Source organism: Protopterus annectens, chromosome 13.part0 (genome assembly GCF_019279795.1).
Source record: "Protopterus annectens isolate FY-2018-M chromosome 13.part0, PAN1.0, whole genome shotgun sequence".
Classification (NCBI taxonomy): Eukaryota; Metazoa; Chordata; order Ceratodontiformes; family Protopteridae; genus Protopterus; species Protopterus annectens.
In genome coordinates, this window is record NC_056747.1 from 983,569,096 (window position 1) to 983,595,361 (window position 26,266).

The 26,266-nt window shown below is 39.5% G+C and overlaps 1 protein-coding gene across 3 annotated transcripts in view; it reads left to right on the plus strand.

Moving 5' to 3' along the window:
* Positions 1-26,266, plus strand: part of LOC122787967 (trafficking kinesin-binding protein 1-like) — a 517,740-nt gene that overhangs the window by 485,286 nt on the left and 6,188 nt on the right. For 2 of the 3 annotated variants that reach the window (XM_044054893.1, XM_044054895.1), the window contains 3 exons: positions 813-1,150; positions 16,289-16,507; positions 17,743-17,842. In XM_044054893.1, coding sequence (XP_043910828.1) covers positions 813-1,150; positions 16,289-16,507; positions 17,743-17,842 — 657 coding nt within the window. Of the gene's footprint in view, positions 1-812; positions 1,151-16,288; positions 16,508-17,742; positions 17,843-23,065; positions 23,132-26,266 lie in introns of all 3 variants that reach the window. The other variant, XM_044054896.1, reaches the window with a different exon arrangement.

A 26,266-nucleotide genomic window follows, 5' to 3' on the forward strand; every position in this document is an offset into this window, starting at 1 on the left:
TTTGGAGTTTGTGCTGCAAAGCTTGCCATATGGGGAAGGATGAGCAGAAATGTGTCACAGGCTGCACTGTGACTTAGTCCCAAAATGGTGGAATAGCATAAAATTATTTATAGGATAGAACTGTTCATCTGCAATATGAAAGTAAACTAGAAGGGCAAATTTAATTCCCAAGGCAAGTATGTGCTATGGCGGGTGTTTAAACCAAAGACAGAGACAGAAGCATGGTGTGAGAAGCGTTGAATCAGGCAGGGGATTGGCAGATGCTTTCTGAATTAGTGCATACCAATAAATAAAGACAAGAATGTTTGTTTCCATTCATGTTTGCTGAGCAGAAGCATGGGTATTAGCAGTCATTTAATATAGTTGGCGGATAGCAGCATTGAGTTATGTGGAAAATGGAGAGTACTATAGACAGTATCGTTTCATGGCAATTTAGTGAGGAGGTAGATGTGTTTTAACATGTAGTGGGAAGGAAAGGAATGAAAGGTCACATAAGTAGCTTACAGGATACACTGGTTGGTATAATGTATCAAAATTTCTGGTGACTTTTTCAGTATCTGCTATGCAACTGGGGAGGTAGCTCTTCACAAGAAGATTGGTGGTATAGTAATAGATGTGTACTGCAGCCAAAACGCACTAGAAAACTGGTCCATCTTTGTATGATTACCCTTTAGGGTGACAGAAGAACTCGTGCAGTTCTGCAAGAGTTGTGCATAGCTGAACTAATTCTTTAAAGCCTAAACTTCAGCTTAACTTGTTCTCTACAGCCTAAATTGTTAAAGAACTAACACTGTATAATTTTCCCTTCTCAGAACAGAAGCCCATGAGAAAAAACGTGGCATGCCAGGTACACCAGGAAGTCATGATTTGAAGGTTGCTTTGCGTCGTCTAGCAGTGAAACAGGAAGGCCAGTTGTCGGACAAAACTTACTTTGAAATGGAACAAGAGAGAAAACGAAAAAAGCTGTCCAATGCACCAGAATTTTCCAGTGGTTTTCTGACCCCGAATGAGAGTGTTATTTCATCTGGAACAAACCTGTCTACTGGAACAAACTACTCTGGGTGCTCTGAACTGACTGGAGGGTCTTCATTTTCATTTGGGTCAAGGTCTTATTTTCCAGACAAACTGCAGATTGTGAAACCATTAGAAGGTAAGCAGTTCACCTTCACCACTTATATTCACAGTACTTCATGGAATTGATCATTTTAGATTTATGCATATATGGATTTATTTTTTAAACCACACATACCCACTCATTGCAAACATTCTTTTTAAGGGCAACCTGAGTGAACAGGAGCACTAAGTAAGCCTCATGATGTTAATGAAGACAGTTTAAGGTTTTCATCCTAATGCCACACCTGGATTGCTACTTCTGTGCCAGTTATCCAAGAGACTTTTTGTATACAGCAGAAATTAAATAGTTTGATGTCTTCATTAGCAAATACATCTGTTAACAACAGTATAGTACTTTCCATTCATATCATATGATGCAAAACTGGCAGACATTGGCTATGGATTTTGGATTTTAAGATATTAACAGCTTTCCATATGGAAATGGCGACCAGTACACATTCTGCATTCCCCTATGTAGCACCAATGTTGGTGTTACTACATCTCCATAATTTATAAAAAACAAAAAAAACAAAGAAACACACCAAGCCAGCAGAAATTATGGTTAGCGCTTTTGTTTACTTCATAAGCAAACTTCATCAGACAACAGCTAAAAACCACAAATCATTTAAATATCCCTCCAAAAAAAAACAATTAATGCCATACTCAAATTGTCCTTAAAGGAACATACACGCAAAATTGTTCATGCTACATAAAAATCAGTACATAAACATCAAAGTATATACAGCAATCTAAAATACATCCATAAATTGAATTAATAATCATCTAAAACAGGATTTAAATTTTAACATACATTTTATAGATAAATTATCATTCAGCCCAGGAAGGGAATGTGCATTAAACTTCAATTGCCAAATCAGTTCCCTTTCATCTAATTTCAGGGCTATAGGACCATCTCTATTATATTTATCCAACACTTTATCAATGACAAAAAATAGAAATGCATGTGACGGAAACTGATTTACATGCCTAGCCAAGGCATTATTCAAATTCAGCTTCCTAATGTTGTACAAATGCTCACAGATGCGCTGTTTTTCTGTCCTTCCAGTATAAAATGCAGGACATGCTTGACATACTGCCATGTACACAACATTCTTAGATGAACAGTTATATCTGTCATTAAGCTGGTATACTCTCCCATACATCTCAAAGGAATCAGTAACTTTAATAAATTTACAAAAATGACAAAAAACACATTTTGACATACCACCAAGTATATTAATACCACAATTACTTTCCAAGGCATTTTAGAGGTTACTTCCCTTCCTAAAACTAATAGGCTTCTCTCTAATCCTATTATTAATCAATGCATCCTCCCTCAGAAAATACCAATTCTTATTAATAATATACCTGAGGTCATCAGCATCAAGTGAGAATGTAGTAATAAATCCACTATATTGGACATCCTCATTCAAATTAGGTTCAAGAGACAATTCACCCGCACCTAAAACAGAAGTGCCCATACCATCTTCCAATAAATTAATCTGTTCAACAAAAGGAACATCTTGAAATGGTGAGGCAGTATGCAAAAGGGGTTTAAAAGACCCTCTCTTTCTTTTAATACTAACCTCAGCACAAACTTCATTCACCAAAGGGAGTGGGTACAAACATCTCTGTTAATAAATTACATTCAAGAATGAAGTCAGCCTCATCTGTAACCATTCTGGATGCCCTAACAAACTGCCCTTTTACAACAGCCTTTTTTTGATGATAGAGATGAGCACTAGACCAGTGCAAAAAAAGCATTGGAATAAGTGACCTTTCTAAAAATCTTGGGAGGTAAATCTTTTATTAACCAAATCCTTGCTTAGTTCGATGTCCAGGTAGGAAATAGAGTCTACTTTAAACTCAAAAGTAAACTTTAAAAATTCAGTGAAATTATTCATATGTTCAAACAAAACCTCCGCTAGTTCTAAACCACCCTTCCAGACCATAAAAATATCATCCAGATAGCGCGTATACCAGATGACATTATTCTTAAACAGGACATCCTTAAACAGGAACTCCTTTTCCCAGTGGGTCATAACTGTTTGCAAATGTAGCTCCACAAGGAGAACCCATTGCTACCCGAGTTTTTTGCAAGTAATAGTCCCCATTAATCATAAAATAATTATTCATCAGGACTAATTCCAGAATGTACACCAATGTCTCAATTTCCCTACCATCCACACCTTTGCTAGTAAGGAAATCCCTAACCCAAACTAAACCAGTTTCCTGAGGTATGACCGTATATAATTCCTTGACATCAACTGTCAAGAAGTCATAATCAGCTTGACATTTCAAGCTATTCATAGCTGAAAGAAATGCCCAGGAATCACGACAAATATACTGTTCCCCTTCCAGAAGTTTCTTTAACTTGGTTTCCAAATACTTCGCACATCCAAATGTAAAGGACTGCCTACCATCCACAATGGGACGAATAGGAGGATTTTCCATATCCTTATGTATTTTTGGCAGTTCAAAAATCACAGGGGTAATGGGACTAGAAACAGACAAGTAATTCAATAAATCAGTATCTATAGAAGCTTCTATAAATAAATCCCTAATAAACCATTGAAACCGTTGACAAGCCTCATTCATCTCATTCGTGGACACTTTCCCATAAGCCTCACACGCTAGTAATTTCTTCATGCGAGTGTTATAATCGTCCAAGGTCATAAATATAAGGCCACCCCCCCTTATCAGGTTTTAAAACCCGAATACCCTTAGTTCTTAACAAAGAAAGGGCATCCTTTTCACTAACACTCAGCTCACTGAGTAATAAGCTCACTGGTCTAATTACTGTTGTTACCAAAATCTATAATTACATTGATTTTATGCCTACCAAAGTGCTGGTTGAATTGCTGGCCCGTGGATTCACTTTTCTTCCCTCGGCTCGGGCGGATCTGGCTAGAACTTTAATAGATTTGTTTACACGCAAGTTGAATCTAAATGTATTGTTTGGTAACAACAGTAATTTGACCAGTGAGCTTAGTGTTGCTAGTGTATTTAATCCTCCTCTTAATAATACTAGCCAGTTATTTGAGAGAGTTTGTGAAAATGATATACGGTGTCTGTTAACTAATTATAAACCTAACCCTTCTTTGTATAACACCACTGTTAGTGAAAAGGATGCCCTTTCTTTGTTAAGAACTAAGGGTATTCGGGTTTTAAAACCTGATAAGGGGGGAGGCCTTATATTTATGACCTTGGACGATTATAACACTCGCATGAAGAAATTACTAGCGTGTGAGGCTTATGAGAAAGTGTCCACGAATGAGATGAATGAGGCTTGTCAACGGTTTCAAGGGTTTATTAGGGACTTATTTATAGAAGCTTCTATAGATATTGATTTATTGAATTACTTGTCTGTTTCTAGTCCCATTACCCCTTGTGATTTTTGGACTGCCAAAAATACATAAGGATATGGAAAATCCTCCTATTCATCCCATTGTGGATGGTAGGCAGTCCTTTACATTTGGATGTGCGAAGTATTTGGATTCCAAGTTAAAGAAACTTCTGGAAGGGGAACAGCATATTTGTCGTGATTCCTGGGCATTTCTTTCAGCTATGAATAGCTTGAAATTTCAAGCTGATTATGACTTCTAGACAGATGATGTCAAGGAATTATATACAGTCATACCTCAGGAAACTGGTTTAGTTTGGCTTAGGGATTTCCTTGCTAGCAAAGGTGTGGATGGTAGGGAAATTGAGACATTGGTGTACATTTTGGAATTAGTCCTGATGAATAATTATTTTATGTTTAATGGGGACTATTACTTGCAAAAAACTGGGGTAGCAATGGGTTCACCTTGTGGAGCTACTTTTGCAAACATAGTTATGACCCACTGGGAAAAGGAGTTCCTGTTTAAGGATGTCCTGTTTAAGAATAATGTCATCTGGTATACACGCTATCTGGACGATATTTTTATGGTCTTGAAGGGTGGTTTAGAACTGGCAGAGGTTTTGTTTGAACATATGAATAATTTCACAGAATTTTTAAAGTTTACTTTTGAGTTTAATGGAGACTCTATTTCCTACCTGGACATCGAACTAAGCAAGGATTTGGTTAATGAAAGATTTACCTCCAAGATTTTTAGAAAGGCCACTTATTCCAATGCTGTTTTGCACTGGTCTAGTGCTCATCCCTATCATCAAAAAAAGGCTGTTGTAAAAGGGCAGTTTGTTAGGGCATCCAGAATGGTTACAGATGAGGCTGACTTCATTCTTGAATGTAATTTATTAACAGAGATGTTTGTGAAAAGGGGTTACCCACTCCCCTTGGTGAATGAGGTTTGTGCTGAGGTTAGTATTAAAAGAAAGAGAGGGTCTTTTAAACCCCTTTTGCATACTGCCTCACCATTTTGAGATGCCCCTTTTGTTGAACAGATTAATTTATTGGAAGATGGTATGAGCACTTCTGTTTTAGGTGCGGGTGAATTGTCACTTGAACCTAATTTGAGTGAGGATGTCCGATATAGTGGATTTATTACTACATTCTCACTTGATGCTGATGACCTCAGGTATATTATTAATAAGAATTAGTGTTTTCTGAGGGAGGACATATTGATTAATAATAGGATTAGAGAGAAACCTGATGTTAGTTTTAGGAAGGGTAGTAACCTCTAAAATGCCTTGGAAAGTAATTTTGGTATTAATATTCTTGGTGGTATGTCAAAATGTGTTTTTTGTCATTTTTGTAAATTTGTTAAAGTTACTGATTCCTTTGAGATGTATGGGAGAGTATACCAGCTTAAGGACATATATAACTGTTCATCTAAGAATGTTGTGTACATGGCAGTATGTCAAGCATGTCCTGCATTTTATATTGGAAGGACAGAAAGATGCCTGAAACAGCGCATCTGTGAGCATTTGTACAACATTAGGAAGCTGAATTTGAATAATGCCTTGGCTAGGCATGTAAATCAGTTTCCATCACATGCATTTCTATTTTTTGTCATTGATCAAGTGTTGGAAAAATATAATAGAGGTGGTCCTATAGCCCTGTAATCAGATGAAAGGGAACCGATTTGGCAATTGAAGTTTAATGCACATTCCCTTCCTGGGCTGAATGATAATTTATCTATAAAATGTTTGTTAAAATTGAAATCCTGTTTTAGATGATTATTAATTCAATTTATGGATGTATTAGCTTGCTGTATACACTTTGATGTTTATGTACTGATTTTTATGTAGCATGAACAATTGTGTGTATGTTCCTTTAAGGACAATTTGAGTATGGAATTAATTGTTTAATTGGTATTTTTGGAGGGATATTTAAATGATTTGTAGTTTTTAATTGTTGTCTGATGAAGTTTGCTTATGAAGTAAACAAAAGCGCTAACCATAATTTCTGCTGGCTTGGTGTTTTTCTTTGTTTTTTTGTTTATCAGTTTGTGTTCTTCTTTGGCTTATCTCCATAATTTAAATTATGGTGTGTGCTAGCTGTTGGACCTTCATCAACTTCCTGTTATGAGAAATGGACATTTTAACATGCTAATTTGATCCAGGATGATTCAGAAAATATAAAAAAGATATGGACTGTATTAGAACTGCAAATGGCATGTATTATTTGGGGGTCTACTTCACTTACCCGAATGGCCACATCGCCAAGATGAAAGGACTGTCAAACCATAAGACCATCATTCGGAACACTGACTTTCCACTCGAGGTAAGTAACCGCTTGGCCATCCTTTTGAATTTTGTCCCTTACCCCCATGGTAGTGCGATCTTGGAGTTGGTATATTTAGTTAGAGGGGGTGTGGGGGGTGAAGGCTCCACATGGGTGAGTTTACTTTTGTTTGTTTTTTTTTTTTTCAGGCTGGCCAAGCGGTTACTTACCTCAAGTGGAAAATCAGTGTTTTGGATGTTGGCTTTCTGGTTTGTTGGTCCCTTCATCTCAACGAAGTGAAAGTCTGTGACTTGGCCGTTCGGTTAAGTGAAGTGAAGTAGATCCATTACTTGGACCATTAATGGTTATTGAATAGGTGGAATGATTAGTAAGTGTGGAAGACGTGGCTTTTGGAAGACTGAGGCTCTTAAATGCCATCCACAGAACAGTGAAAGTACAAGTGTAGCTAGGGAAAAATAGGTATACTGTCTTTCTAAGTGCAGCATCTTGATTTTCTCATCCTTCAAGGTACAGCAGGATTTTCTTTTAGGAGTTTGAAGTGTTGAGACTTGGCAGAATTAGATCATCCACTTTTGATCATGGAAAAACTAGATCCAGTCAAATGTAAGAAATGTATTTTCTTGCAGATATGTTTTTATGTAAACTTCAGATTTATTTTTTACATGAATTGCAGGGTATGGTGGATCCTCCCATATCACTTTTGCAGTATTCTTTACTAAAGGGATTCCCTGCCATGGGTAGCCCAACATCTGACCAGTATACCAAAGCCTTAGGATTTTATGGCATTCTATGTCACATGTATGCTCCCTGCTCATGGTATAGGACATAAAGGTGATGTACATATGTACATACCTCAGAGCTTCTTTGCCACCAGTCTGAATGTTATCGTTGATAATTGGCCTAAATGCTCCATTTGTGCTGGTTAGCAAGCTATTTTTAGATAAGTGCCCCACTAAGATTTTCTTATCTTATTTTTCTTTTATTTGCAAATTTACATGTCATCACCCAGAAAGGGAAAAAAATGTCAGTGTGGGAGATGGATTCCCTGTAAGGACCATCATGAGCAGTGTCTTTTTTGCTTGGGTGCATCTCCCGACCATACTGTGCACTCATTTGTCAAGTGTTTGTCCCTAAGACCTTTCTTAGTCATCCATCCTCCATCTTGTCTATCTGTCTGGAGAACCACCATCTTAAGTTGTTGGCACAGGGTGCAATGGCAGAGTCATCCCATCCTGAGGATCAGACATTTACCAAGAAGAAGACCAAAAAGTTAGATCAGATTCTGCTGCTGTACCACCTCCCCCAGCTGTCTCTCTTTCTCTCTCTCTCTCTCTCTCTCTCTCTCTCTCTCGGCTGGTTAAAGCCCAGAGAATCATCCAGTTGTTCTGTTGGATCCCTCTGCCATGACCTCATCAGAGGCAGGTATGGATCCATCTTCTTCCATGTCCTCTGAGGGTTCCTATTACATGAACAAACTTTTCATAGTTCGAATGTCATATGGTCGACACCATATGATCGAAATTTGAAAAGTTTGAAGGTTAAATGTAATGGCGCCGTATGGTGCAGAATGGGAGAATTTCCATTTTCTGCACTGAAGTGCGATCTTGGAGTTGGTATATTTAAGTAGGGGGGTGTGGGGAGTGCAGGGCAGCTTGCCCCCTGCTCGGAGCATTAAGGTAAGTTTTATTTATTTTTTTGATGTTTTATTATATACTCTAAGTTTCAGACTTCGATCATATGTTGTCGAACATATGGGATTCGAAGTTTTGAAACTTTGAGTATATAATATAGACCCATCCTCTGAGGTTCTGCAGATGTCCATTGTGGATGTTGAGGGGAATTCTTGTGTGATAATCTCTGAGGGAATGAGAGGCATTCTGCAGATTCTGGTTCGGGATACGATTTCCCCCTACATTGAGTGTCTGCAAGGGTGGGCTGACGTCCCGCTAAAGAAGAAGCAGAAAACTAAACGCGTTTCCCCTGCTACCAGAGATCCTCACCATGAATGGTAGGATCTTACAGAAGGGGTGTTTTAATGCTCTCATGGCCATGAAGCCTCCTCCAGGGTGTTTCTTTTCTGTCTTCCCTTGGTCATCTACTCAACTTAAGAGGTCTAGGGAGCAGGACTCTTCTGATGAGGTCTTGTCTTGGAGGAAGAGATCTTAGTGTACTCCTCTGTTTCCTTCTCCTTTGGACCATGATTCTGAGGAGGAGAAATCCATTAGTCCAGACTCTCCCTTTGAGGAACTCTCTCTTTTGGGGATACTATCTCTTGTTTGATGGAATTCTATAAATGGGATGGTTTTCAGGTTTCTGACATCCAGAAGAGATATTATGAACTTCTCCAGATGAAGTCCCTTAAACCCACTGCTGTTATACCAGTCCTAGCTGCCCTATTAGACACTTCAGCAGCTTCTCAGGCTCCTGATTCCCAACCTCCAGCCCCTAAAAAGCCTGACAGCTTTAATAAAGTGTCTGATGACTGTATGTTTCTCTACAAATGTCCTTCTGCTGACCCCTCTGTTGTATCTATCTCTTCTGATAAATCTTCCAAGCTCTTGCCTTCTACTAAATTCCTTCCTTCTGACAAGGATAGTAGGGCCATGGAACATCTGGGCAAGAAGGTGTATAATGCTACTACCCTGGCATTTCAGGCTATTATCAGACCATATGACCAGGTATCTTGTACCTTTTCTTTCTCAGGCCTATCAGGTTATCTCATACATTCCTGATTCTGAGGGAAGGTTTTTTCGTCCCTCCCTCTTTTAGACTCCTCTTCCTAAGTGGCTGGTTATTCTATTAAATGTAGTTATGATGCTGCTGATGCTTCTTCTAGAACTGCTGCTTTTGGTTCTGTGTTGAGGTGTTAGTCTTTGCTTTGCTGCAGCTCTTGCCTGATGATGTTAAAGCTAAATTGCTGGATGCTCCTCTTGATAATAGAAATCTTTTTGGTTCTGCAGCTGCTAAGCTTTTTAAGTCCCTGCTAAAAAAGGGTAAGGCCTTTCAGGAATTCAAACATATTTTTGTTTCCCCTATTCCAGAGGAAGTATCCCTCTAAGCCTGCCTTTGTGTGTACACAGTCTCACCCTCATCCCAAAGGTAAAAAGGGTTCTAGATGGGCTTCTCCTGCTAAGTCTATTCAGACGTCTACTACTACTCAGAAGCCTCCTTTTCCAGACAAGCTAAGTTCTGTCTGACTGTCTGCTTCCCTCCACTCTTGTCAGGTTCCTAAATATTCATATTTTCCTCTCTCTTCCCAGCTAGTTAAGGATCACTCTGAATTCTTGGGTTCTGTCCGCCATCTGTCAGGGATACTTCATGATGTTGATGTGCTTTCCTCCTTTTCTGAGAATTCCTGAACCTCTTCAGAAATGCCTGCCTTTCTCTCCAGATGTACTTAAAGGCCTTTTTGTCTCAAGGCACCTTCCAAGCGATTTCTGCTTCTCAGAAAGGGAAATGGTTTTATTCTAGAATGGTTTTTGGTTCCCAGGAAAGAAGGTACTTGGAGGTCCATTCTGGACATATCTCAGCTCAACACCTTTCCAAAGATCCCTTTCTTTCAGATGCTGTCCCTTCAGACTCTATTTACTCTTCTTTTTCCTCGGGCTTTCCTTGTCTCTCAAGGAGGCATACCTGCACGTCCCCATACGACCAATTTGCAGAAGATACCTCAGATTTCTTGCAGGATCAGAGCATTATCAATTCTCAGCATTGCCCTTTGGCTTATCTACTGCGCCCAGAGTGTTCACGAAATGCCTGGCATCAGTAATTACTCATTGCAGACTTCAGGGGATCCAAATTTATCCCTACCTGGACGACTGCCTGATTCAAGCGGACAACAAAAGCAAACTAACAGAAGACTTACAAAGAGTCATTTACCTACTGCAAGCCCTGGGATATACAGTCAATATAAAAAAGTCAAGGCTGACTCCATCCCAAAGAATAACTTTTCTGGGTGCAGAGCTGGACACATCAAAACAAATGGCATTCCTGACTGCAGAAAAGCAAGAGCAACTACCTCTCTACTTCTTGGCATTAACAAAGCAGAACCATCTAACTGCAAGAAAAGTACTGCAAGCCCTAGGCTTCATGGCATCCTGCATAATTCTGGTCCCTCATGCCAGACTGCATATGAGAAAGCTACAGTGGTACCTAAAGAATTTGTGGTCCCAACACAAGCACAGCCTAGAAAACAAAATTCCAATAATCCCATGCCTGAAACAAGAGTTCCTATGGTGGGCTCAGGCCTGTCAATCAAACAAAGGATTGCCCTTCTGCAACAGTCAACCAAGCCAAACCATCACGACAGATGCCTCAGACCTCGGTTGGGGGGCACACATGCTGGACAAGTGCATACAAGGCTTATGGACTCAAGACCAGCTGCACCTGCACATAAATCTAAAGGAAATGCTGGCAGTAAAATTGGCAATCCAGTCATTCAGACCATTTCTCCAAGAAGGTCAGTTGATGATAAGGACAGACAACACCACAGTTATGTGGTACATCAACAAACAGGGAGGCACACATTCATATCCTCTATGCCGGCTGGCACTGGACCTATGGGATGTGGCTCTGAGCTACAACATTCAGTTACAAGCAATGTTTGTACCGGGAAAAGAAAACATTCTGGCAGACATTTTAAGCAGAACTACCACAGATGCCCACGAATGGATGCTGCATCCAGACATCTTCAAAGCCATCACAAGAGAATGGGGATTACCACAAATAGACTTATTTGCATCCCCACTCAATCACCAGCTAAAGAAATTCTGCACAAGGACGTACCACCCACTTGCTTGGAAGGTGGACTCCCTGACAGCTTATGCATTCCCACCACTTCCTTTGATGCACAAGGTGCTTTTGAAGATCAAAGAGGAACGTCCAAGGATCATTCTGATAGCTCCAGACTGGCCAAGGCAACATTGGTACCCATTGCTGAGGAGCATGTCTCGGGAACAATTATGGACACTGCCCCTGATCCCATTGCTGCTAACACAGAACAACTACAACATCCTGCATCCAAACCTGAAAACTCTGCAGCTAACTGCCTGGAACATTACATAAGGACAATTAACCCAGATTTATCCCAAAGGGTTAAAGACATAATCCTTGAGGCTCGTAGACCATCAACAAGAAAGAATTATGCAGCAAAATGGAGAAGATATCTCATTTGGAGTACTTCAAAAGGAGAAGATGTGGCGCAAGTAAACATAGCCAACATCCTGGAGTACTTGGCAGAGCTCTTCCATGCAGGCCTGTCCTATTCTTCCATCAAGATACATGCATCAGCTATTTCAGCAGAATACAGCTTGGATCCTCCTGTCTTCTCTCATCCTCTGCTCAGACAGTTTCTGAGAGGAATTAAAAATGTAAAACCTCCCAGGAAACCACCATTGCCGGCATGGGACTTGAACTTTGTGTTAGAAAAATTGACACTTCCCCCTTTCGAACCAGCAGCAACTGCAGAATTACAATACTTATCCTGGAAGACTGCTTTCCTACTGGCAATCACCTCAGCAAGAAGGGTCTCCGAACTACAGGCATTAATGGCAGTGCAACCCTTCCTGATCTTCCATCAAGATAGAGTGTCCATGAGAACAAATCCCAAATTTATGCCTAAGGTGGTATCCAGAGTGTCTTTAAATCAGGCTATCCACCTACTTACATTCTTCCCCAACCCACAGAACAGGGGAGAAAGACTGTTGCATACCTTGGATGTACATAGGCAATTATGCTACTACCTGGACAGGACCAAGTCCAGTAGAAAAACTGACCAGCTTCTGGTAGCATATGCAACAGGAAAGGAAGGAAAACCTATTTCAAAACAGACAATCTCCAAATGGATAGGAAATTGCATTAGATTTTGTTACTCCTACCATGGAAAGAAAACTCCAGAGAACATCAGGCCTCACTCCACAAGGGCTACAGCCACTACCACAGCTTTCTTACGAGGAGTGGCTACCAAGGACATTATAGAGGCTGCTACTTGGACCTCCGTGCATACATTTGCCAAGCATTACAATTTACCTTTATACTCTAGATCCCGAGCAGGTTTTGCCACTGCTGTTTTGCAAGGGATCCTAACTACACCATAATCTCTACTTTTTCCTCCCCTAGTTTATCTATGGTATTCTACCCATTTGTAAGGACTGCAGATGCATCCTTGAAGGACATAGTACAGTTTTGTACCTACCATAAATGTAGATGTCCGATAGGAATGCATCTGCAGTCAGGATTACCCACCCACCTTCCCTCTGTGGTACTCCTAGGGTATTTGCCATCCTTCAGCTAGCTTGGGGGGGATCTATTATGGTGTATTTGTTTGTATATATGTACATACATGCTTATTTTATGTGTTTGCTCTCTACTATTTGGAAACATTGGCATTTATCCAAATTTAGCCATCAAAGAGGGCACCTGGCATCTGGGGCAAGAAACACTGAGGAAGATGGCGTCGGCTGATGCCTTTATACCCGAAAAAATGCAGCTATGACGTCGGGTGAAGTGCGACACCAGCCGAAGCCAGACCCAGACTTTGGAATCCGGCCGACCGAAGGGCTGCCTGACGACAGGACTACCCATTTGTAAGGACTGCAGATGCATTCCTATCGGACATCTACATTTATGGTAGGTACAAAACTGTACTTTCTCTTTCTTCCTTACATTTTCAGTTCTCAGCTTTGTTTTTGGACTCTTTACTGCCTCATGGGTTTTCATCAAATTCCTGAGTCCTGTGATTTGCCTTTTGCAGGATGAGGGGGATTCAGATCTTTCCTTACCTGGATGGCCTGTTTGTTCAGGCTTCCTCCCCAGAGACCTGGCTTCAGCACATTCATTGTGCTATTTGCCTCTTGCAGGGTTTACATTAAATTTTCAAAAAAATCCTTCCTGACTCCTCCTCAGGGTCATGTTATTATCGGTTGCAGGCTCAGACCATTATTATTCTGGCTTCCTGCCACCACCCAAGGCTGTTCTGCAGTTGCCTTTTTTTCAATACCATCTTCCTCAGGTCTCAACCATAGATGTCCTTCTCTTCACTGTTGCAGTATTCACTCCCTCTCTCTTCCCCATTTTTTTCCTTTCTGGATGCACATGTTCCTTCTTCTCTTCTTGGATTTTTGTTCCTCCTGAGGCTTTTCAATTTTGAGGTATGGATGTCTGTATGTCACCTTTATGCCCTACGCTGTGAATGGGGGAGCATGTGTGTGACATACAACATCCTTAAAAGTCCTAAATCTTTGGTATACTGACTGGATTTTGGGTAGCCCATGGCAGAGAATCCCTTTAGTAAAGAATACTGCAACAGTGAAGAAGGACATCTGTTGTTCTAGTAAGATTTTACACAACTGTACTGTCACTGCAGTTGCATTAAGAGTTGACTTGTAACTCGAGAGAAATTTGTTTTACTATATCAGATAGATTCAGAGCAAACAAAATGTCCATTGATTTGGTAGGGGCTGGGAAGTTGGCAGGGCTTGGGAGGTTGGTATAATGGTTAAGAAGTTTTACCTCATTTGCACAAGATACAGGGTTTGATTCTCCCAAAAGAGAAATTGGCTAAGCTTAAAATGGCCTCCAAGGGCAGATTGCCTATGAACATAAAGTAACATTCTCATCAGGATAGTAGTAGCCATAAACAATTTAATCAGTAAAGCCTTAATGTTCAGAAAGCTTTTGTTGGGGCTTGGCATAATGGTTAAGGTATTTACCTCACAGACAAAAGGTACAGGCATAATGGTTAAGGTATTTACCTCACAGACAAAAGGTACAGGGTTTGATCCTTACCTGTGAGGATAACTGGCTAATCTTAAAATGGCCCAGAATTGGAGTTTGCCTAGTACTTGCCTGTAAACTTAAAAGTGTAGCCCATAACTTTGGTCTGTATTTGTCTTTTCTTTAAACTAAAAGTAGTTAGCTGGGAGGGCTAAAGCTCTGACCTATTAATGTAGTGCTTCCTCTGCACACAGTACAGAGTTTGATTCCTTCAGTCTTCATTTGCATATTATATGACTCTTAGTAAGCCACATAACAAGACATTCACCCTGAAATAAACTAAAAACATGATGTTAGATCAAATAAAATTTGCATCTGAGTTAATGCACCATGTTCTGTGCCTATGCTACAAGTGTTCGTGTGTCACCTGAAGATGGCATGAGTTGTCTTACTTTCCAAATGTAATTTGTCACAGTTCGGAGCTCTAGGCTTGAAACCAGGTCAATTTTAAGATTAGAGCCTGTGAACCAATACTTGCTTTACAGATATGTGTATGCAGTGTTAGCAAATACATACATGTTGGTATTTTGCTGCAGGACTGTTATTTGCCCTCCTGTTTGTACTTCATCTCTTATCTATGCCATAAGGGCAAAGACCGTTACTGTACTAAACTGCGCTTCTTGCTTGAAGAATCCTAGCTCCAGATTCTAAAAGGTTTGCTGTCCATGTAAGTGACTTTCTGTGGTATAAGGCTGTCTGTTAAGCAGGTGACCAAAATTCAGTTGCAGTGGCACAGGCCTTTGAGCAGGCAGGGGAGGATAGGCATGCCCATCCTCTGGAGGGAGAGTGTACATACCTTGGGGCACATGCTGTGTTGGATTTCACATGGGAAACTGCCACACAGTGCCTCCTGTGGGTCACCTGGGCATTCTGTTGACATTAACCCCCTTGTGAAGGGAATGGTGCAAAGCTGAAACCAGTTGCAGATTCCACCTATGTGTTGTTAAGTGATCGCAGGAGGCAGGGCTTAAGGAACAAGAAACTGAAGCAATCCTGACTGCTGCCTAATTGATGACCTCTCGCAGTTTCCTAATTGATGATCCCTCACAGTTAACCAATGGCATGGTGATGGTTATGAATGAATGGCCTGATTTGGCTGTTTGGGGCTGATGATTGACAGGCAGAGTGGGACTGCCAAAAAATAAGTAGGAAACAACTCCCTGTTGGAAATGTAGACAGTCCAAATGCTGAGTGCCAATTACCCCCCCCCCCCCCCCCTCCCGGGAAAAAAAAATAAAGATCAAAAGTGCAGCAGAAGAGTGAATCTCAAATATTGCCCATCTGCTTTACACTTTTTTTGGGGTGGGGGCAAATGAATGTATATTAACTCCAAGATTGCCATACCTCTGAGAAATGGGAATATTCCGATAAATGGCAATCTCAGACTTAGTATATGCAAGACTGTTTGTTTTTTCGGCAGTTCAGTTTCATGTTGCTGGACTTAATCTTGCCAGTCCTGTCATTTTTAAATTGTTACCAAAATCTTGGATACCTCTGCACGTGGCTGCTAAATAACTTAGGGAATTGCTTCTTTAATTCTGCAGAGTTGGATGCAGCTTGAGCTAGTTAATGTTGGTTCATGAAATTTACTTGTTACCACAAACACAGCCTTAACTTTGTTGTATGCTGTAGTTGTATACTGTTGTAAAAGTATTACAGACCTGCTGCAAAAAATCACAAGACATTAGTAGCTCCTTAAGCAGGCTCAGGTGCTATTACATTTTTTATGTACATTTTGTATGTTAAACATTTTGTATTTTATTTCCCTTCTAGGTTCTGCAACCCTGTACCACTGGCAGCAGCTGGCTAAACCAAACCTCGGGGGCATACTGGACCCTCGTCCAGGAGTACTAACCAAAGATTTCCATCAGCTGGATACTGATGTAGAGGAGGTATATAACCTGAATGACTTTGAAGAAGATGAAGTAGACCTAAACTCTTTCAGAATCCAAGCAACATCCTCTCCTTTGCAGAACAAACAAAGTTCTCAGGGTAAATATCCATACAACTTACTTTACTTAATTTGTTTATAGCAGTTTCCTGTAGCTGGAACAAATGAAAGCCAGACTGCATCTGAGCACTGGGCCCAATTGTTTTGTCCCCTTCTAATCAGATGATTTGTGAAAACAAGTTTGCTGTTGCAGTAACTCCAGGACTGTTTGGGAGAGCCAAAGGAGTTTCCCACATTGATCCAGTAGGATTTTTTTTTTAGAAACTGCGGCACTTCTATGGATTAATTTTGTAATTTTCTTGCAATTTTAAACTACCCTCTGATTGGCATGTTACATGGTAACTACAATACGCTGTATTGTATACTTTGAGTACAAGCTAGACTCATGCCTCAAGTGCTGTTGTGGTAGGGTCCATTAAGTATGCTAAAGAGCATCTACTTGTCAGAGTTTGGCTGTAGCTGCTATAAAGTAATGCTGACTGTGGTATAAGCCACTCTAGGAGCAGAACTGAGAAGTCTTAAGAGCTGTCCATAATTCATCATGACAGCCTGATGCTCTTTGTGATGAATGCTGTGAGCAAATAGATGCATCATCTGTGGAATGTGTCCCACATAATGTTAAACCACGTGAAATTATAGCAGATGGCTGCCTTCGCAAACAAAGCTACTTTCATTCAAATGGTTCATTCATTGTGATTCCATTTTGTTGGTCATACATGTGATAGATGAGTACATAAACACTTATCACTTATCAGTAGTAGACAATGTCTAATGTAGTTTCATGCTGTTTTGGGTGCATGCTTGCAGAACATGGTGCCTACAGAATTACTATGCTTCCAAATCAAATTCTCAAGCAATCGGTATGCTTTCAAAGAAAATTTTCTAGATCTTTTAACTGATTACTGAAGATTAAGTAGGTCCTAATTGTTGAGCGGTCAGCACAGTAGATTAGTTACATTTTAATGTAGTATAGTTAAACTCAAGATGCAGAAATTATGAGCTCTTGCTTTTTTGAATTACCAGGCAGAAAAATACAAAGGCCTTCAGGGTATTTTAGCTGATATTGAAAATCAGTTTATTTGTGATTTGATAAGGTTTCACAATGAGAACTTTACCTCCATTCACTTACATCTGTTATGCATGTTTTCCTGTTACCATACTAATAACACAACGCTTTGCTTCATCTCATGCTTTTGCTTCACATGTTGCCATGTGAACCAACATTTGTCTGCCTTTATGTTTGTGTGTGTTAACCCCATGTTTCCCTCCATTCTAGTGTTTCACTCCAGTAACAACCTTCCCCAGACTCAGTCTACCTACACCTTCACAAACTGTCGAATCCTGCATCCCAGCAATTTCACCACTGTCACACCCAGGTAAGTCTTAGGGAGGTGGTTCTTAATACAGAGACCGAGAGCATCTGCAATCTCAGTTCTAAGGTGAGAACATCATGGATCCGTAGGCACTTTAGTCACCTTAACTGGGTATAAGACATTTGGTAGTAGAATTCTCATCTCTTTGTACCTCGTACCCCCAACATTTTTCCACCACTTGTGGTTGGTCTGTGTAAATTTGTGTAACTAATTTTGGCAGTGTTAGTATGCTGCTAGTGTTGGCAGTAATGGTAGAGGAATTGTTTGCATTGTTTGGTAATGGTACTGAGGTCTGTACTCACACTAGCTACTTCTATGCAGTCCCAAAGTTCCTACTAATATTTTGAAGAGCCTGTTTTCTCAGAGTTCAAGATGTCTGTTTCTCTCTCTCTCTTTCTCTCTCTCTCTTGCCTTCTCCTGGATCCATTTTACTTATTACAGCAGGATTCCAGTACTTTGGGAGACTAGAAACACCTAGTGTTTCTTTTTCTGGACATAGGTTCATAGGTAGGTACTAGGCTATTGGCCCAAGGGCCTACGTAAGCCTAGCCAACAAAGTTCCCCGGCTTACACCTCCCAAGAAAGTTATTTTCCTGTGCCACTGTCGAGCAGAGACACAGAAGTGATCCCCGGGGTGTATTTCCTATTTCCCATCCACTCATCAAGATTTTTCTTGGAGTGCTAATGAAGAACTTTGCTTGACATTTATGGGTAGCCTGTTCCACAGTATGGGAAGTCTCTGGGACAGGAATCTATCCCTCCAGCATGTCCTGTTTATTGTGGTGACAAGGTTTAGGTCCCTAGAGTGTATAGCTCGGAGGGATTGGGATTTAAATTAATTTATAAGATACATCAGTCTTGTCCCTTGCTTGCATTTTTCGAAGAGTGGGGTTTAACCTCTGTGTTGGTGCACAGACTTGTAGACTTCATCTCCTCTGGTGGTGAACCTTTGTAGTGACATTTTAGACTGTGTCCACCATACCCTTGTGCTGTGCCAGTATTCATTGCTCCCATAGTCTAATGATGCACCATGCTTTCTACTCCCTGCAGATCTGAGCTGCCTGAATGCTTAGTCTATGTGCCCTTCTGAATTTTGGGTTTGCTGCCAAACCTGTGTTATTTATGCCACAGTGCACATTGTAGATTCCTTTGTTACAGCTTTTATAAGTTATAATTTTATTAATGTCAGCATGGAGTAGGCTATATAATGAAGAGATTAGGAATGTAAAATTCCTTTACCCAGGGGTTCAGGTGTGATTCTTCCAAGGTCTACAGTCTGTGCAAGATCGAGACCCACTTGATGTTTTCAAGTTACCACTGGAAATATATAGTTGAATCTGTTAATGTTGCAAAGTAATTAGGTTTGGGTAAATATGTTTTTAGTTTACCAGTGAAACTGCAAAGGCCTACCTGGTGATTGGATTTCCTTCTTTGAAATCTGTTATTGTACCATTTGACATAACACAGTCTAGATCACCAGCCTTCAGACTGTTCCTCTGATAGTTGATGTGTCCCAAAGGAATATCCTCTTGGACCCGTGTAGGAAGACTATAGTCAATGTTGTTCAACACTGGTTCAGTGGTTGAAGCTGAATATGTAGTTTTGAGCTTGATTGCTAAAACTAGAGAATGCATCATTACTGGTGTGTCTTAGAAAAAAAAACATAAACAAAAAGAAAAATAACTTTGATATTTTAATATAATTTACTAGGATACATTAATCCAGTTTAGAATTTGCAGCACCAAAGAAGTTGCAGTTAAACTGTTCTCTTCCCCAATTTTTTTTTTTTTGCTGTTTTGAAGGGCCATTGTGCTTTCTTTCCTGTTTCAGCACCTAACTCTAGATTAGAAAGCACCTGTCTGCAACTCCGTAAGCTTTATAATACAGAGAATGGCAGGTAGAAAAAATACAAAATTCTCTGTAATAGAAAATGAAGGCTGTTCTGGTGTAGATGGATTTGGCAGACTGCCATTGTCAGTTTGGTCATTTTAATTAGCTAGGTCTTCACTCCCTTTTCTGAGCAAAATCCAACAAAGTATGGAAGAATAATATACATCACAGAATCTATCTCTGCATTTTGCAGTTATACATTTCCACTTTTCTAAACATCATCCCTTTTATATTTGTTTTATTATTTTTATGTTCTTAGTGTGACAAAACTGAAAACTTAGAAGTAATGCTACATGTTTCTGTACAAGCAGCTTGGAAAAATATTTTTCTGAAAGTTTAATAAAGTTAAATATAGAGATGCAACACTGGTCGCTGTATAAGCTGCTGTGCTAAGTGAAATATGTGCCACAAAGTTTGACGATCACAGAATTATTTCAGGCTGATATGTGATGTAAGCCATGGATTAGACTGCAGTGCTGGTGCCATCTTCTGGAGAATGAGGATACGGTTGTGGGGGTGCACCTTTAGGGATATCATTTTTCATTTTATATTTCCTTTTTACAAACTGTAAAAGCACAAGTAGTGGAGACCACTGAGGTGTGGATATATTTAACTAGTAGTGGGGTGGGGAGGTAGACCACCCCCACATTTAACACTTGAATAAGTACCTTAGTGTTACTACTACTCTACTAATTTACCTTTCCTATAGCCTTACACTTTGTTGTAGAAGTGCCTAGCCATAGTTTCACACATCTGTTTAGCACTTTTTCTGCCTTATTGTAATACTGCAGAAAAAAAGGACATGATATGGCTATAAAATGTTATAAACTATAGGTAGCAACAGATGTAAATCAAGTACACCTGCACATTATAATGTGAGGCAGTCATCATTAATGTCTCTGTTATTGTACATGTAAACTTATTTCCCCGAAAATGTTTTATCAAAATTGTAACACAACAATTGTAGCAGCAGTAGGTAATTTTGTCTGTAGTTCCAGGCAGTTATGAAAAGTGCAGTTCTAGTACACTGTGTGGTCACCCAGTCATGCAGTAATCAAATATCCTATGGCTGTAACACTGGAGTCCCTTATCTTAAAGCTCAGCTGATTTTGAGGACTGTTATTCATTGCCCACAAATATAGGAAATCTCTTACAGTTGAAACAAAACAAGGAAACAAAAATGCCATCTTTGAAAAAAATGGAGTTAAGCTGGTAGATCAGGCTGGATGGCCACCACCATCCTGGTCTAAACTTAAGCATTTCCATCAAAAGTATGCTTGCACTCAGGAAGCTAACCCATGAATAATACAGCTAAAACGCCTGTTCTGTTTAACACAGGATTTGGACATTAAACAGTTAACTCTAATCGCTGCTGTTAATATGAGGAAGCTAGTCAAGAAATTAGATTTTTAGATGTATTTACCTTGGTATGGTTTAACTGGTGATCTAGTAACCCAGGAAACAAGCCACTTTTGTATCTTTTTTTTTTATCTCAAGGTATGTACAAATCTAAACAGTAACTATCAAGAGTTTGAAAATGTTTTTTACCTCATGATGTGCACAAAATGAAACAGCAACTTTCAGTTATTTGAAAATGTTTTGTACTCATTTGGGACTTGGTCTTTTCTTTTGTTGTTCATAGGTAGGTACTAGGCTATCGGCCCAAGGGCCTACGTAAGCCTAGCCAGCAGTTAGAGTGAGAAAAGGGGGCCAAACACTAGCCTCCTGGTTTGACTGACAGCCTACACACCATACTGATTACATCAGCCTCGTACATCATCTAATCCTCCTCTAGGCCCCATGGCACTACCCGCAGTCTCAGGAGACTGGTTAACTGCCCTTCTACTCACTTCCTCCCAGTTTTCATCCCTTTATCTGGCCAAGCATGGAGCAATCTAACCCTCTTTTGCACTGACTTCACCACCTGGAACCTGAAAAAAGGAAGAGTCTGAACAGTAGAGTCCTCACTGATTGCTAGACCCAGGAAGAGGCTTGATAGTGGAGACCTCAGACTGAAATACCATAGAACCACAGTCTGAAACCAGAGGCATTCTCCCTGTCACTGTGGATACCCCACAACAACCAGTTGTAGATTTTCTAGCCACTTCGTCTACATTTAACAAAATTTCTGTAATTTTCTGTACAGTCAACATTTTTTCACAGGGTCCCACTATACAGTGCCGCCTATACAAAAGCTTCTGGGGTTGCAGACTTTATTTTTCTTCCTGCTTATGCACATCTATGAGCACTGTGGCTTGCTTCCCTGTAAGCTATTTATCCTGATGCATATATTGTTCAAAAAATGGGAGTCACCTAGTATGGCTATACGCAACTACCTCACCCTGCATCTGTCTTCATCAGGAAGAAGAATGGTGACTGGTTACATTAATTATTTATATGAGCATCTTATAAATGGGCATTGTAAACCTTTTTGCCAAACATGAAGGCTAGTCTTTCATAATGTATTTCAGGGGCTATGATCTCTAAACGTGGGCACAGCTTCTCCTATTACATGTGATATAAACAAGGACAGTTCAGACTGGAAAAAGTTCTGTAATAAATCTTTCATAATATCCTTCATGGAGTATGAGCATCACGAAGGCAGATACAGCCTCTCGTATTACATGTGATACAAAACAGGCTAATAAAGTCTGGTGATAGCCTCGTAAAAATACATTTTTGATGAACAAACTGTAAACCACTCTATTAGATGGACCTGTTGAAGCTCAGGCAAAAATGTTTTCTTACATATAGTTCTGTAATGGTCGCTCATTGTGTGTTGTCATGTTTTGTTTGTTAAAAATAAAGCTTTTAACTAAGAATGACATTTCACAGGCTGCTGAGCTGGTAAACTTTCACAGGTCTTTCAGGAATATTCAAATAAGGAACTAGCCTCTAATCTTTGAGATTGGCTCCTTGTTTTTCCACTCCTAGATTTTCCTCCAATCAGCTCCCATAGACCTTCCCAACATTGTCTGCAACTGCCGTTAAATAACTGCCTGTTGAATGTAATATATTAGAAGAAGAACTCTAGTCCAACTACCTATTTAATAAGGAGCAAGTTTCTTGAAACTTTCACAAGGTGTCTTTAGAGAGTATCCTAGATCTGGTAGCTAAAGTGATTTTTATCTGGACTAATCTTTGTACTCTGAAACCTTTTAGAGTTCTGATGTGATTTCAGTGAGACTGGGAAAAGGGCTTTTCACCGGATTGCTTGGTGTCCCTTTTGCAGTTTTGCCGTTTTTCAGTCTTGAATGTTGTTTTACAGTGTGACCTGGCTGGCTGGCTGTAGAGTCTTGCTTTGTCAATTTCCTTGTTTCTTGGTCTCAATTCTAGGCAAAGGAGCCTTGGTGCAGGTGCTTGCTACAGCCTCTGAGAATATGAAAGATGCATGATGCCAGTGTAAGAGTTTTCAGCATGTTTATTTCTAAACTGGATGACAGCTAACCCGCTCTGTACTAACTACATAAAACGTTTCACAAAAAGTAACACTTTCTGCAAGAATGAATGTGTGTATATCTCTGTTATAAAGTAACTCTTAAACACTCCAACCATATTTCTGGTTCACCTGGTAATACAACTTTTTTGATGTTTACAGGACTAGAGGAGGATAATTCTTTCTTTTATTCTCTTGCTGAAGTGGTAGTGTTTTCCCCTTCATTCCAGAAGGATCATGTCCGATGACTGAAGCCTTTTTATCATTTTTGGGAAGGGAAAATGCATGAAAAAGTGGACTTGAAAACTGAATTCCATGGTGTTAGAGTAAAATGTTATCAGGGGAAGCCTACAACCATACATCCCTGTGTCCAATGCATGTATTTCATTACTTTCTAACCAGTTAAGTGAACTGGTCCTAAGACCCCTTTTTAGCCACTAATCGGTCCCAACATGTACATATAAGTACTTCAGTTAACCTTAATTGAAATGGTGTAATGCCATTTATTAACAGAATAGTAAGTCATTGTCATAGTATTATGCTGTTACTTTGTTATTAAAGTGAGTGGTTCCCAAGAAAATGCATATATTAGTATGACTAAGAATTAACTTTGGCTATTATAAGATCACACGGAAGATATTAAGTGTATTTTGTGAGCAAGATCTATTTGTAACAAAGGAAAGTAGGGGGAAAAAAGGGAATGGCATATTTGACTTCAGGAAGGAGAATTTTTTTTTGCTTGTGGATAATCTGGTTTCAGTATTGAGGAACCGAATAGTTGTGTATGCAGCTTAGTATTTTAAAGGTAGTAGTACGGATTCAGTTGGCATGCAGAGAAAAAGATGACTTGGTCAAAAAAGATGCAGAGATATTTAAAGTAGTACACAAGGCGAAAGTAGTGCAGCAGAATGATTAACTTGAAGAGGAAGCAGAATGCCTGGTTTGTTAAACTGTAGGCCAGTTTTAGAAAAATGCAGAAAATGCCTCCTTCAGGAAAAATTTACAGCTGACATGGCTTGAAGATCAATGTTCTAGAGAGAGAGAGAGAGAGAGAGAGAGAGAGATCCAGACTAGTGATACACTACCATCTAAAAGCATTAAAGTGTGTTGCAAATATGCAGAGCTGCCCTATGATGAAATGCCATCCCATGAAGGACTTACTGTGAGTCCATTACTTGTTGGAATAAGACCTGATTCCCATGACCATGAATCGTTTTAAGATGTTAAACCTTCTTAACACAGAATGATAAATGAAAAGTCAGAGGAAGAAAATGGAGGCTGGAGAAAGAGAGAGAGACTGAGAGACAGAGAGAGAGAAAGAGTGATTGCAAGAGCGATTCAAAGAAGTAAAAGGAAATGGTGACCAAACTTGAGACTGGAGCAGTTTTTCGAGGGCAGAGATAGCAAAGAGTAAAGCAGAAGGAGAAAGTTTCCTGAAAGTTGATTTTTGTTTCAAGACAGATTGTAAAAGGTTAAATATAGTGTGTAACTTTTTTGCTTCAAGCATTGAGAAGTAGCCACTTAAGAGTAGTGAGTTATTAATTTTTGTGATTTTAAAATTTAAGATAAAAGGTGGGAAATTCATATATGGTAACTAAATGGTATTTCAGAGCAGAGTGAGCTAGGGATGGAGAGTTTGCTTCTTGAACTTTTAGAGTAGTAAAGAGAAAGATTATATTCTGATTAAGGTGAAGTGAGTTTTTTTTTCAAGAAAATTTAAAACTAGGTTTATATATTTGAAGAAAGGAGGATTCCAGTCCAAGAATTGTTAAGATCAATCAATCGGAAAGAGAAAATGTCTTAACATATTTGAGTAATAAGTTAGAAATAACCTGGAAGTAGTCACTTAAGAAAAGTATAGGAATTGACAGAAATGTAGAGTGTCATTAAGGACATAGTCTAGGAAGGAATTATTTTATTTCAGGAAGTGGGGATTCAGTATGTGAAAGGTTTGTAACACTTGGTAAGCTCAGTATTGAAAAATTAGCTTGAGACTTTGGAAAATCAGAGAGCAAGTTCAAATTTGTCATGAGAAGAGATGAAATTTTAATTGTAATAATAATATATTTGAATATCCTAGAACGTAGATTACAGAGTTGTAGGGAAATGAAGGAGGGATGAAACTGAGGGAATACAAGGATATCTCTGTATTGGCTTCCAGGATCAGCTGAATAACTAAATAGTTATGGCCGTGGTCAATCTTTTGGTCGGAGAGAAGGTTAGATTCTTGTTTAATTAGGATAACAGTGCCATCACCAGTATATGGGTTCGTTAATTCTTTTTATAGAGATTATATGTTTACAGAGTGTTGCTGAAGAGCTTAAACATACTTCAGCAAAGTCAGTGGAAAAATGTCATGAAGATTTGAACTAACAAGGGCATCCAGTTAAGCAGTCATACTACTGAGACAGTTGGGATTAAGAACAACAGTCCTTGATTTTTTGCAAATGATTGAGAGTGCAAAGTAACAAGAAAATGAGGATCAAAGTCAGCATTCCCAGAGGAAAAAAGAGAATGTGTAGCTAAGCAAAGATATTTGTGCAACCTTGTAGTTTGAGAACTGGGGACCTGATGACAGTAAATGTTATTGAAAAGGTGATGAGGACTGTATGAAGCATGGGAGACAGCGAGCGCTACCAGGCATGAATGGGATTAATAAAATATGGAGATATTGAGAGGAAATGTGTGTATATGAGCAAACTGTGTCTTATCTGTTAGATTGTAGAACAAGAGTGAAGTGGAGCCAGGAATGAGGTGAGAACTGGTCACATTTTGAAAATACTAATAAGTAAATGAAAGTTGGAGAAACTGGTCATCTCTTAGCTCACTAGTCTCTCTCTCTCTCTCTCTCTCTCTTCCCAACACCACCCCAATCTGAGTAGAGAGCTAGGACTAAAAAAAGTAGTGGAAACAACTTTTGGGTAAGTAGTGGGTTTCACCCCAAAAAGTGTCAGTAGAGATAGTAAGTAGCCAAACTGTATTAGATCACTTCGAGGGCTTAGGTGTACAGTGCATGTCAACAAAATATTACCAATTCAGAGATGCTGTTTAGAAGCAGCAACAGGAAAAATTGGGTCTAAATTAAAAATGCAGGAATTTTA